Raw genomic sequence first — 14,405 nt, 5'->3', positions numbered from 1 at the left:
TGGTAACATGTTTTAACATGATTACTTTATTTGGTTTTGAAACCGTCTTATTACTATGTATTCCAGGCTGGCCTTGAACTTCCTCCAGCCTCCCAGCCCCTGGGACTACAGGCCTGTGCCCCTGGGCTTGGGTATCATTTTGTCTTTTTTGGTGGCACTGAGGATTGAACCTAGGGCCTCATGCTTGCAAGGCAAGTGCTTCCCCACTCGGCTGCAGCCCCTATCACTGAGTGGCATAGCTCCCTAGTACATGTAAAAGCCATTTGAAGGTCCCTGCTCTTCCCTACTCTCTATGGCTGTGGTAAGACACTCTGACCAAGGCAACTTAGGGGAGAAAGAGTATTTGGGGGCTCACAGTTTCATAGAGTAAGCCCATAACCATCATGGCTGGGAGCATGACAACAGGAAGGCATGGCCCTGGAGCAGTAGCTAAGAGCTCATGTCTTGAGACGCAACTCAAATGGCAGGGAGAGAATTAACTGGGAATATGTGTGTGTGTGTGTGTGTGTGTGTGTGTGTGTGTGTGTGTGTGTGTATCAGGCCTAGAGGCTTGCACTAGTGATCCCAGCGCTGGAGATGTGGAGGCAGGAAGATCCCTGGGTATCACTGTTTGAGTTCCAGGACAAGAGACCCTGATTCGAGAAGTAAGGACAGCAGAGGAACATGGAGGTGGATCTCTGATCTCCACACTCATGTACACCACACCACACCACACCTTGCATGCACATACACACACATACATATACACACATGCACACACATGTACATATACCACACCATGTACACGCATGCATACACACATATACACACTCATATATACACACCACACCATGCACACACACACACACACACACACACACACAAGTAAAAACACTTTAAGTAGCTCCAAGTGCCCTATAGAAGCCAGAAAAGGAAAAGGTGCCTGGTTATTGTTTTGTTTTGCTTTCGTTTAGCTTTTGAAAATGGCAGATTTTCTCTTTATCCCATATTCACCTGATTTTGGTAATGCATCAGAGAGTTGATACTCAAAGACACCCAGCAACTTCTTTGTACAGGATTCATCTGGGAAAGTTAGATACTAAGCTGCTGGAGACAGGGGAATGGACTCACTGGCCACAGCAGCAGTTTCATATGCTGGAAGGCACGCTCTCTGAATTCTTGGTGGTTTGTTTGTTGTTTTGTTTTTTGTTTTTGTTTTTGTTTTAGACAAGGTTTCTCTGTGTAGCCCTGGCTGTCCAGGAACCCTATTTGTAAACCAGGCTGGCCTTGAACTCACAGTGGTCCACCCACCTCTGCCTCCCAAGGGCTGGGATTAAAGGCGTGCGCCACCCTGCCCATCACTCTGAATCTTCAAGGCCCCACTCTTTTCCTTGACTCCACTTGCCTCAGCTATCTCACCAATGGGCAGCCTTCCATTGAGCGGTTCCCTATCAGCTTTAAAACCTACTTCTCAGGAAACTACTTTCACCATGTCGTGCTGGGGATTTACTGCAACGGTTACTACGGTTCACTGGGCATGAGCCGAAGGGCTGAGCTGATGGACAAGCCGCTGACCTTTCGGACTCTGAGTGACCTTGTCTTTGACTTCGAAGATTCCTATAAGAAATACCTGCACACGGTTAAGAAGGTCAAGATCGGGCTGTACGTCCCCCACGAGCCGCACAGCTTCCAGCCCATCGAGTGGAAGCAACTTGTCCTCAACGTCTCCAAGATGCTGAGGGCTGACATCAGGAAGGAGCTGGAGAAGTACGCCAGGGACATGCGGATGAAGGTGAGCTCAGGGCAAGCCCCTGCTGTGTGGGAGCTTCCTTCTCATCCCTATTGGTTACTGTACACCAGGAGGAAACCCCTGGCCTGACGGGAGGGAGGAGGGTGCTGATCCCAGTTCAAGGGTGCTCTCCATCACGGGAAGGACCAGTGCTAGAAACCTGGAGCAACTGTGTCCACTGCTGGGCTCGGCTCACTTTCTGGTTTTTATTCAGTTCGGCTTTAGCCCATGGGATGGCACTGCCCACATTAGTTTGTGGTTCCCACCTCAGTTCACCCATCCGAGAAACTTCCTCACAGACATGCTCAGAGAGCTGTCTTCTCCACAGATCCTCAGTCCCATCAAACTGAGAGTCAGGATTTAACAGTCACACTGTCTGTGGCTCTTTGATTGGACGGTTAGTCTTTGCATGTGAGCTGGTCTGCCCTCTTTGCTGGTAGATTCTTGCACCATCAGTTTCAGCCAACTGTGGATCGAGGACAATAGGGAAAAAACCTTGCAGCTCTGCTGAAAATATAAAGTTTTTTTTTCTTATTATTCCCTAAATAATATGGAGTTGAACAACTATCAAGCTTCAGGCATTCCAGGTCATTTGAGTTGTGACTCAGTCTACAGGAGGATATGTACAGATCACGTGCAAACATAAGTGACTTGAATACCCATGGATTTGTGTGTTCCTTTGGGATCCTGGAACTGATTCCCATAAGGACCCTGAGGGGCAAATGTTGCTTCACAAACCACAGCTGAAACCATCTTAGATATTGCAAAGAAAGCAGCTGAGACAGTCACCCTGTCTTATGATCTATTTCAGAGTCACACTTCATCTGTGCAGCCTAAATTGCAAGACCTTCGGCATCTGGTGTCACAATAGACAGGAGGGACATTCACAGTCCTTGAGCTTGGTAGATGGTCTCATCATCCACTCTTCCCTCTGTCAGCTCACCTCTGTGGTGGCAGCACACCCACTTGTCCCTGTCCCTCCAGAGCCCGTGGAGACACTAAGAGAAAGTGACTATTCTGATTCAGGCTTATCTTCACTCTTCAGAACATGGGGTGGTGATCTGAAGCCTACTCTGCGACTCAGTGTGGGAGGTGGGGCCCGCAGCAGCTGGTTTCTGGAGAGCTGTAGAGGAGACATTGCCTCCCAGGGTGAGAAACGTGTCAGTCCTGGAGGCTGAGGGGCTGCGGTTGGCTCCCCTCCCTCCACAGAAAAGGAGCTGACTGCTGCTCCATCCCACTCTCCAGGAAGTGACCCTTCTCTTTTCCCAGTGCAGAATGAGTCGAACATGCATTTTGGACGGGCTGCAGTTGGGGTGTTATGCTGTGGGAAGGTGAGAGATGGGTGTGGCTAATTACTCCTGTCTTCTTCAGATCTTGAAACCTGCAAGTGCCCACTCTCCAACCCAAGTGAGAAGCCGGGGCAAGTCCCTGTCTCCACGAAGGAGACAAGCAAGCCCTCCAAGGAGGCTCGGCAGGCGAGACAAATCGTAAGTGCCATTTTCTTTTTCCTAGTTTGCAGGGGTGTCCTGGCCTGTCAGGCAGTACTCTACTGAGGATGAGTTGAACCAGGGAAGACCTAAGAATGGAAGAACACTGGAAATAGAATTAGGAAGCCTGGATCTGGAATCAGCTTAGCTACTTAGGAGCTACTGTGGTGTTTTTGTAACTCTCTTGGGTCTGAGTTCAAATTTGTCAATTTCAGAGACCTGCATTCCTCTGTGCCCAGCAGGATATGGTTGCTGCCAGCCGTTATAGCCCAGAGATGCTTCCCGGCTCTTCTTCATCCTTGTCTAACAACCATAGGCTGGTGACGCTGCTGCAGCGCCTCCTCCTTAGGTCAAATTGACTCAAATAAGACACGACAGTTGAACTGCTGAGAGTCCCCAGCGTAACCAGGGGTGACCAGATAGCAAGTCCTGAGGCCATAGTCACATAAACACTAAAATGTCACTGCTTGCTAAAATAATGACAGTGGGGATTGTCACAGCAAGTGGCCGATTGCATACTGGGGACTAGAGCAATACACAGAAGTCTTGGTTGAGTCCCTGCTCAGGTGCATGGTAGCCATGTGGTCGAGCAAACCCTGGTCCCGAGGGAGCCAGAGTATGCACTTGTAAGAGGCTAAGAAGGGTTCCACCCAATACTGTTGAAGATATCTAATTAGATCACACGGTGGGTGTGGCTTCTTAATGGTGGCTTCTTCACTTTCACAAAAGCATGTTCTGATCAATATGTTCATCCCGTAGGCTATGAAGGGAAGGTTCTGCTGTGTTCACTTCTGGATGAGGAGACCCGAACACAAAAAGAGTTTGTTGTCTTGGTCCAGAGGCCTGTAGCTGGTTAGAAAGGGCACCAGTACAGCTCCCTAGACTCTAGGGAGGTGACGGGAAGAAGGTGCTTCTGTTTGGGGATGACAGGGTAGGACAAAGTGTTTCAAAGAAGGCTCTTGCTTGTCACTCCACATCCCACTGTCCCACCCCCCAACCCCAGGTTTAGCACGGACAGCTAGCAGAAACTTGCTAAAATGACAGGCATCCAGGAGTGGGAAGAAGGAGTCCAGGACTTCTAAGGCAAGAAAGGTTGAGATGTGATGTTCCAGCATATGGCCATTTTCTTAGACAGGCCAATGGCTTCTCACCTTCCATGTCTGGCCCGAAGTTTGGCCCTCAATGCCTGTCTCTGACTGTAACACCCATCTTTACCATGTCACCCTCTGACCTTGAAACCCATCCTCACCATGTCATCCTCTGACCTTGTCACCCACATTCACCACATCATCTCTGACCTTGACACCCACACTCACCATGTCACCCTCTGACCTTGACACCCACATTCACCATGTCACCCTCTGGCCTTGACACCCATCCTCAGCATGTCACCCTCTGATCTTGACACCCATCCTCACCATGTCATCTCTGACCTTGACACCCACACTCACCATGTCACCCTCTGACCTTGACACCCACCCTCACCATGTCACCCTCTGACCTTGACACCCACACTCACCATGTCATCCTCTGACCTCGACACCCATCCTCACCATGTCATCTCTGACCTTGACACCCACACTCACCATGTCACCCTCTGACCTTGACACCCACACTCACCATGTCATCCTCTGACCTTGACACCCATCCTCACCATGTCATCTCTGACCTTGACACCCACACTCACCATGTCACCCTCTGACCTTGACACCCACACTCACCATGTCACCCTCTGACCTTGACACCCACACTCACCATGTCATCCTCTGACCTTGACACCCATCCTCACCATGTCACCCTCTGACCTTGACACCCACACTCACCATGTTACCCTCTGACCTTGACACCCATCCTCACTGAGCCCAAGCTCTCTCGACTCAGTCATCCATTCCAGCTGTGCTGCTGTCTCAGAACTGTGAACAGAGAAACCCTTCCTGACAGGTCAGTGACACAGACCCAGCAGCAGAAAGGGAAACCTGTCTTTTGATCTATTGTCCATGAAGGTAACAGTCATTAATTCCTCTGAAGCTCCCATGAGCAGTAGGGGTTGAACTGCCCACAGAGGATGCTCTTCCCCAAAGAACTGGGGCCAGTACACAGGAACTGTGCTTCTCTGGGGCAGTGATCTCTGCATAGAATGACAGCCATGGGCAGGTCACTGGTTGGAGTCCCTGGACCCATGGAAAGTTAGTGTTGGCAGAGGATTGGCAAGTTCTTAACCAGTAAAAGTGAGTGACTGAGGGGACATGGCAGAGTGGCAATCAGGATGGTCAGGAGTCTGACGATGATGGTTTGATGTAGAGGCAGGGGAAAGTATGAGTTGAAACTGCAGGCTCTGAGGTGCTTCTCAGGCTCCCAGGAGGAATGTTCTAGAAAGTGCTGATAGTAGAGACCCAAGGCTTAATGACAGCTTTAAAATTGAAGGCTCCTACCCAGAAGTGGCAGTTCAAACAGTGACTCATTGGTGAGGAAAGAAGAAAGCAATGAGTAGCTCTGGGGAGGCCAGAGAAAGCAGAGACCAACTAGGAGATGAGGAAGGGATGGCTAAGAGGGAGATTCATATTATTTTACCTCCCTATCAGTAACCCCGAGTTATGGCTCGTTCCACATGGGCTGCTCTTAACTCCAGTGGCTCGCCCACGTGAACTGTTCTTACGATCCCTTGCCCCATGGCGTCTTCCTCTCTCCTTCTCTCTCCTGGTTCTCTTCCTCATGGTTTTCCTCTAGCCCCAAGCTTGGGAACCAAATGCTCCACCTATCTCAATTCTGCCCAGCTATAGGTTGTAGGCATCTTTATTCATCAATCGGGGATAACTTGGGGGGCAGGGTTAAGTGTTACTTGGGTATACGTGGGAATTCTCTCATCCCTGGGGGCAACCATACATACAAAGCAAAAGACCAAACCTCAACAGCCCTGCTCTGGGGAACCCACTGACCTCTCTACCCACCTGGTGCATGGGAGAGCCTGGGAGTGAGGAGAAAGGATGGGGACAGGTAGTGTCCCCTAAGGCAGGAAGGGTGGTCTTCAAGAAGAGGGGGGGTTCACTTTGTCACCCTCCTGCTTTTATGCCCCATGGTTCTTTTCACCCCCATGATGGGAGCTCTAGGCGGGGTCAAGGTGAGGACTCGTGGTCCAGTGGCAAAAGTGTCACCTCAAAAACAGCATGGGCAGTGAGGCTGGGGGAGGGGCTGATCCTGAGGAGGTTCGAGGGAGGGGTGGAAGATACTGGGGACTCTGGGGATCTTTGGAGCAGCGTGACAGGGCATGACAGGGTTAAGCCCGTGAAAAGGAGAGTGATGGGGGAAGCCAGGAGGACAGCACACAGGGTGAGCCCTAAGCTGAGACCCAGTGAACCAGGATGGTGGCTTTGGGCAAACCATTTCCTTGGGCCCTGGTTTCCTTACTTTGAAGAGGAGCAGAAATAGAGTAGATTTCTTGAAGTAGTTTTTAGAACATAGTGTACTCCCTCTGGGCTTTTTCCTTGCAGAATTGAAGAGAACTACACTGTCGTTGACGGCCAGGTGGAAATAACCGGGGCCAAGAGGTGAAGGTTCAAAAAGAAAGTGGTGAATTCAGGAAGCAAGGTTTTGGGGCAGCCAGGGACAGAGGGGTGGCTTGCTACAGTGTGGGCTTAGGGGCAGGGAGGGGCTAGAGAGGCTCCAGGTAGACAAACAAGCAGAGAGGCTGATGGTTTGTGACTCCCGTGGCCTTGTGCCAGGGGAAGGAAGCCATGCTGTCTGGAAAAGACAGCCAGGGTAGCAGACTGAGGGCTGCAACCCCAGGCTGGGGGCCTCACTGACAGGTGGCTCCTGGATCTCAGAGGGGCCTTGCTCCAAATCAGAATGGGGGTAACCAGCCTTCCCTAGAGCTTCTGAACCAGCAGCTTTGGGACGGGAATCTGAGTTTTTATTTTTGACAAGCCCTCAGTTCTGCTGTTGGGTGGGGACCACAACTTGAGCTCCCCAAAGCTATTCAGCAGCAGACCCACCCCCACTGGGCTTTATGAACCAAGGCAAAGTGTTTACACTAACAACCAACATGGCAAGATGAAAGTGTTGAAAGCCAGGGCTGGAGAGATGGCTCAGCGGGTAAGAGCACTGACTGCTCTTCCGAAGGTCCTGAGTTCAAATCCCAGCAACCATGACTGGTCCCTATGCTCAGGCCTGGGAGGTGCCTCTGAGTCTCTCTCCAGGGAGGCAGAAAGAGATTGACTTTCCTTGCCCCAGACCCTAATCTCTACCACTTTGTCATGCAGCCAAGACAATCGGCCACACCAGCACCTTCTTCTGCATCCAAGGAAGACAGCTGTTAGACAGTTGTGAGTTCGAAGCTGTGGGTGCCAGGGCCCCACCCCTCCTCACACTAGAGTGTCCTGGGAGTGGAAAGAAGGACCAGGAGGATCTGGGTCCCCAAGTGGTTTCCCTTCCATCCCCTTCCCATTACTGCCCCCCCCCCAGGTCTATTGTAGCTCCTGCGGGGCAGTCATAGGCCAATATATTTTAAACTCAAAAAAAAAGGTGGGGTGGCTGTACTCAACTCCCTAGGCCCTCAGACTCAGGCCCATCTCCATAGCCCTTTTCCCTGGCTGAGCAGGTTCCCAGGAGCCCCTCATTAACTCTTTCCAGTGGGGAGTGTGGAGAAGGGATCGACCTGTAAGTCAGGTAGCCTTGGAACAGTGTGGCCATCCAGAGCCCTGCACTTGTGGGGACGCGAGGAGAGTGCTGCAGAGCTCATTACCACGCTCTTCTCCAAATCAGGAATCCTGGCCACTTTGCTCTCTATCTGCATTTGAGATTAGGAGGGGCCTCAAAGGGTATCTAGGAGGCTTCTGTTTAAAGTGGACTGAGGTGAGCGGGTAGGGGACAGTCTCCCCGGTTCCTCATATACCCTGCTTCCTATGGGACAGGATTAGGGAAGAAAGGACTCATGCTGCCATGCAGGAGAGGGAAGGATGACAGAAAACACAAGTAAAAGAAAAACTGGAGAGCAGGAACCACAGGAGACATGGACACTCCAAGCTGACTCCTGCTGACGCATATATTTGCCATAACACAAGCTAGACCAGCATCAGAAGCTAGACCAGCACTGCTGGCTCCCAGACATAGGTCAACAAAAGGCTCTTCTGCCCATAGCCTCCTTCAGGCAGGCTTTGGTCCAGCCAGCTAGTCTTGCTTTTTAAAAGAGACAACTTTGATCATGCCCCGGTGGCTTCAGACACTGGGTTCAATGAGCTGGTCTGCATCAGGAAAGTCTCTTGGATGCCATTGTCATGCTGTTATCTCTTTACCTAAGGCCAGCAAGCTGTTTCTAAATCTGCTGAGTGCTCAGGGAGGAAAATAACCACAGTTGGCTCGAGGCTGTCAGCTGGGTCCCATATATGGTTCTAGGGGCTTACGCTACCCTCTGCTCACATCTGGAGCCACTTCTAGCTCCACATTCCTCTCTGTCTTTGCACTTGCCTAAATAATCCCTTTAGGAACATCTGTGTCACTGGGTTGACACAACATTCAGCTGAGTGGAATGGTAAGAGTGACTTCACCAGCCTCAATTAAGATCAAGTTTCTAAAGGGAGACAGCCTTCCCCTCTCCCAGGGGCGTGTCTCTGCTCCCTCGGAGTGTTTTGATCTTATTATTATCACTACATTTATGTGTGTAAGAACACCATACATGTGAGGGGCAGAGGACAACCTGTATGTTCTTACCTTCCATGTGGGTCATGCTTGGTGACAAGTGCCTTTAATGACTGAGCTGTAGTCTCCCTCCCCCTAATGTCAGGAGCACCTTCTACAAAGAACAGTCAAGTTTTTTACCTCTCAACTCTACCCACCAGGAGTTCTTAGAGGAACGTGGGCAAGGAGATTGGGGTCTGTTTTCAAAGCCGCTGTCAACTTAAACCAACGTCTTCCCAACTCTGGGAGTCAATTCCCTGTAGCTCTTTTCTGATGGTTGTCCACAGAGCCTTTTGAGTGGGGTTAGCTCGAGAGCAGGTTAGAGAATCCAGGGGAACCTGACTGCTAGTGCGTCCATTTTTCCAGTTACTTGAGAGGTGGGAGCCAGGAAGATCACTTGAGTCAGTTTAGACTATATTGAGGCAATCAGTAGAAAAGAAGGGCTCAGTTGACTGCTTGTTACACAAGCTTGAGGTCCCTGAGTTCAGATCCTGGAACCACGTAACAAGCCAGGTATGGCAGCACACACACGGTAAGCCCACTATGTGGGGCGAGGGAGACAGGGTGATGTGAGGCTTTCTGGAAGCCTCATTCTACAAGCTGAAAGTCGAGTGAGAGATTCCATCTCAAGAAAATAAAATTAACTTAGGTGAAGTAAGGAAGATAACAGGCCGGCCGCTGGCCTCCACATGCAATGGACACACTTGGACACATACCTCCACACACATCCTCACAAGAACATCTACAGGAAAATAAAAGGGAAGGCCAGCTCTTCACTGGAGTCGGCTTCTCTAAAGGCTGACTTTTTCTTCTTTCCTGCCTTGTTTCCTTTTCTTCTTTTGCTTTCACTTTCCTTTTGGCTATTAACCTACAAAGGGTCCCCAAGGTGGGTCCTAGAAGCCACTCCAGGTTTGTAGGCAGTGGTCCTGTTTAAAGTAGCTGATCTCTATCTAGGGCATGATTGGACCACAGCACCATCACCCTCAAGGCCTTGAGCTCACTGACACGGCTGAGCGAAGTGTGTGTGCATCCACATACATCCATACATCACTGTGGGCATCCCAGGAACCATGAGAAGACACACAAACGTGGTGCCACCACCCACAGGAGACTACGATACAAGTTCTTTAGTGGGGTCAAGTAGCAAGTTTTAGTGACCACTGTGAAGTTGTTTCATAGAGAATGATCATAGATCAAGATGTCAGAATCTCTTAGTGGCTACTTGAGAGGCAGGAGGATTCCAAGTTCAAGGCTGCCTGGTAACTGAGATTTCATCTCCAATATAAAATGAAAAGGGAGCTGGGGAGAGCTCAGTGGCCCAGTGCTTGCCTACCACAGGAGAGTAAAGTGTTTTAGGGTGGTCAAGCCCTTCTTAGACAGGTTGCTGAGCTACGAAGTCTGCTGTTCATTTGCAGTTGAGAGAGCTGGACTACTTTCCTGTCAAGAGGAAACAATTCGCTAGAGAGAAATCTTTCAAAGGTTTAAGAACTTTCTTATACCTGAATTTTCACTTTTTAGCACTTAAGATAGTGTCATTGGATGTCATTTAAAGACATCTTTGATGCTCTTGTGAAGATGACAGAACTCCTGAAGTAGAACTCACCAGCATCCTAAATCCCACTTACAGTCTCGCTCATGTTGACCCACGCTGATAAGGGGTTCATCAGATATTGGAAGCTGTCAGAGGCTTACACAGTGTCATCCTGGAAAGCTGCCAGTGCCTTCACTGGTGCCCTACAGTGCTTAGGCAACTTGCTGGCACGTGCTTTAGGAGTTTCTTAGCAAAGATGCTTTGCTCTGGGTGGTTTTATGCTGGGGCGTGAGGTTTCAGCGATTTCTGAAAGGCACACCTCCATTTTTATTTATTTATTTATTTTTGAGGCAGGATTTCTCTACATAGCTGTGGCTGTCTTAGAACATACTCTGTAGATAAGGCTGGCCTCAAACTCAGAGCTCAACCTGCTTCTGCCTCCTGAGTGCTGGGATTAAGGCGTGTGCCATCACAGTGGGCAACACACCTTGATTCTACACATTCAAGCCTACAGTGTGAACATCTCTCAGGGGTAACTGAATGCCCACCAAAACCTAGTCTCGTGACCCCTGGGCTCACTGTTGCCAAAAGAATTTGGCTTAGTCCTGTATTATATGTAACTTGTTAGGGCCTGAGAGGTACTGGGTTTCAAAAATTGTAGCCCTGAACTTAGTGCTATGCACCTATAATATCCGAACATGGGAGACTCAGGCGGGAGGATGCAAAGTTCAAGGCCACCCTGGGAAACAGTGAAACCCTGTCTCAAAAAAGCAAGAGCCTGCTTAATTTTGCTGTTTTCAAGGTGTTTTGTTTTAGTTTTACAACGTTAGTGTGACTAAGTTCAGGCTTAGAGACTCCTTCGATCCCAGAGATGCTTTTAAATTTCTTCACTGAAAGCCTTTCCTTAGAACCTGTCAAGGTCGATGGAGACTCACTCGGGAGCCTAGAGTGCGGTGCGGGGAGCAGGCAGGTCCTGGGAGGGTTAGCTAGCCACACTGCAGGCCCTTGCAGGCAGGTCCTGGAAGGGTTAGCTAACCACACTGCAGGCCCTTGCAGGCAGGTCCTGGAAGGGTTAGCTAGCCACACTGCAGGCCCTTGCAGAGCTTCGTTCCTCTATGGTGGTCCCTCTCTAGCATCCTTCTGCCTTTCCCCTTAGGCCTGCTCTGACCGAGAAGAAGGTGGCTGACCTCGGCACTCTGAACGAAGTGGGCTATCAGATCCGGATCTAGCCGAGCCAGGCCGGCCAGGCTTCTATGGTGCTCTTCTCTGCACTTTACCCAGCAGCTTCAGGAGGAACTGCAACTTGTGGAGTTTTGATTTTGAAGGATTTACCTGGAGATGGAATCTGAGTGGGTTTTGAAAACTCACCGGGCAGCAGGCATGACTGGGCTGAAGTGATGGGCAAAGCCCTGGGTTGACTGACTCCCTCACTCAGGATCCTAAGAACAATGCTGACTGCAGTTTTCTACTTTTCTCCATTTGCCGACTCTTCTGCTTGCTTTGGACATTATGCCTCAGCTCTAGAAACCGTTTATGGAGTTCCTCCCACTTTTTGGTACAGCAGGCAACTCAGCCAGTATTACTGTCTCCTCAGCAATAACAAGCAAAGATGGGTGGGTTTTTTTTAAGCAGTTGATATTACCTCAACATTTTGGCATCAGATATGCAATCTTAATGAGTTTTTTATATTCTATTTGTATTGTTTCCTATAGGGATCTCGATGGTTTGGTGGGGGTTTTTTTGTTTTTTTTTCTGGTTCACATGTGAGATGAGATTTAAGTTGTTATATGCAAATGCTTTAGAAGCACTCAAATTCTGGCAATAAGGGAATATAATCCGCTTTGGGATGTTGGCGTCACTTTTCTTAAAGCATCTGCCGACAGGTTTCCTTCTAACAAGCACGCTGAGGAGCTCGGGTCCATGCAGTTGCTGACATTTAAGCCTTTTCTGAGGCAAGCAAAAGGCACAAGAGATCATCTGCTCCCAAAAAAACGCAGCAGTGCTGAGACGTCCCAGACAGCCTCGGTTCCTAGTGGCTCCTTGTTGTTAATGTGTTCTGCTGTCTCACATGAAGGCAAACATGATGGTGGACTGTTTCCCAGGGGCTTGTCTTTAGGTACTACGTCACGGCATCAGGAGGTGCTGGGGGAAACCAGGACCTCGTGGATCGAGCCTGTCGTGAAGGGAAAGCGTTCCAGCACAGTGTCGTGCCGCCGTGTCAGTGTCACCCGTGCCGCCGTGTCACCCAGGCCCTGAAGCACAGCCCGCCTGCCTGTGGCGACTGCAGCGCAGCTTCTGCTTGCAGACCATGGAGAAGGAAACACAGTTTCAAGTCATTGATCTTAGTGCAGTCACCATGCCAACTCAGGACAGAGGACCGGCTTCAGCTGGATTGCTAGCCCCGAGAGCTCAGCATGCCACCCTCTGGCTGTGACTGCGGCAGAGCTCCAAGTCAACCGTCTGCTTATGGAGTCTTTGCCAGGAAACCTAGGGCCATATGGAGGGCAAAACCTCACTCCACCCTTAAACCAGTATTATTAATGAAAAGTCGTTTTCTTGGAAAAGCTTAGTGTCCTTTAGCGGTCAGGACCCGGAAACTAAAACCGAGTGTAAACTTCAAATTCTGAACTCAATGGCTTTCTTCAAGAATCCTATGACTGGAGTTCAAAGTGAGTTATGGGGCCTCCACATGTCCTCACGAGCTGCTACCTGTTGTCAGCCTCAGGGCAGTGTGCATTTAAATGTTCCAAGGAGCAATCTGTTAAACTAAAGCCACCGGGCAAAGTGCCTGCAACTGCCTGTGTTCAAGGACAGCTCCCAGGAACAGAGCGCCAAACAGCGGGACAACCTTGTTGTGTGGCAAGGGAAAGAAGAGCAGCTGGCTGTGACACTGCCCTTGTAATCTCTCCCACAACTACTTTCTGATTTTTAGGTTCATTTTTCAAGGCAGAGTTAGTCACAGAAACATCTAAAAATGTTTGTCTTTGTCACTCAATTTTACTGCCTGTAGTTAAACTAACTCCCAAAAAACCAGAAGGAAGCCCCGAAACACCTACATTCTAATGCAATAGTTTATTGGGATAAAAAGGCGGCAAAAATGAATGCAGCACGTCTGACCTCTCAGACTGACCTTTCAGCCTGGCTGTGATGAAGATGAAAACTGACTTGACAGGAACAATTATCCTATGCACCATGACAAGATGCCCTGAGCTGACAAGTTTCAAGCTGACTGCTATTGGTTGTGAGAGGTGGCCTGGGTGTTTTCTGCACACGTGGGAGCCGTGAGCACACCCCTTTCCTTGAGTCAGCTGTTTCATGGATGTCCTCAGCAGACATGGGTAAGCAAAGGGAAGCCTTTGCAGCCCTCCAGCTCACTATACAAGGCTTTCCTAGGCTAGACTTTTATGTACAACCTTGTACAGTTTTTTTGACATACACTTCAGATTCTTGTTTATTCTCTTAGACTTTGATCTGGCCAATACATTTTTAAAAAATCTTTCTGAAGAACCATAATTGTTTTGGTGGGTATTTTTCTAAGTATGTGAAGACTTGATGGTATTCTACAGAACACCACAAGTGCATGCTTCAGGCTCGACGACTCTCTCTCATCATGTGTCCACACAGCATGGAACTGTAATAAAACCGTTCTGGAAACTGAAGGACTTCACGATGTTTGTTTTGTTTCTGTTTGTCCCACTCAACATATTGACCACTATGTTTCCTCTTCCAGACTTTGTTAAATATTACTCTATTTTCGTGTACATCAATCACTTGCCTCTTAGCCTCATTCTGATAATGACTGAAAGGTAATGAAAGAGCTGAGGGAGGTGACAGGCCAGCGTCTGCAGCTCAGCACACTTACCACAAAGCCCAACAAATGTGGAACTATTATAGTAATGTATTACAGCTTACAGGTACAAAGGACTCTATGCCTTATAACTTTTTTTTT

The 14,405-nt window shown here is 49.3% G+C and overlaps 1 protein-coding gene across 5 annotated transcripts in view; it reads left to right on the top strand.

Moving 5' to 3' along the window:
* Vash2 (vasohibin 2) overlaps positions 1-14,223 on the top strand; it is a 31,723-nt gene extending 17,500 nt beyond the window's left edge. For 3 of the 5 annotated variants that reach the window (XM_006497149.4, XM_006497150.4, XM_011238913.3), the window contains exons 6-10: positions 1,390-1,771; positions 3,140-3,255; positions 6,744-6,800; positions 7,512-7,574; positions 11,613-14,123. In XM_006497149.4, coding sequence (XP_006497212.1) covers positions 1,390-1,771; positions 3,140-3,255; positions 6,744-6,800; positions 7,512-7,574; positions 11,613-11,685 — 691 coding nt within the window. In that variant the 3' untranslated portion in view covers positions 11,686-14,123. Of the gene's footprint in view, positions 1-1,389; positions 1,772-3,139; positions 3,256-6,743; positions 6,801-7,511; positions 7,575-11,612 lie in introns of all 5 variants that reach the window. The other 2 variants (NR_027352.1, NM_144879.2) reach the window with 1 other exon arrangement.
* The last annotated feature ends 182 nt before the right edge of the window (positions 14,224-14,405 follow it).

Source organism: Mus musculus, chromosome 1 (assembly GCF_000001635.26).
Source record: "Mus musculus strain C57BL/6J chromosome 1, GRCm38.p6 C57BL/6J".
Taxonomy (NCBI): domain Eukaryota; kingdom Metazoa; phylum Chordata; class Mammalia; order Rodentia; family Muridae; genus Mus; species Mus musculus.
The sequence above is the reverse complement of the archived record's forward strand: the minus strand, read 5'-3'. Positions and strand labels throughout refer to the sequence as shown.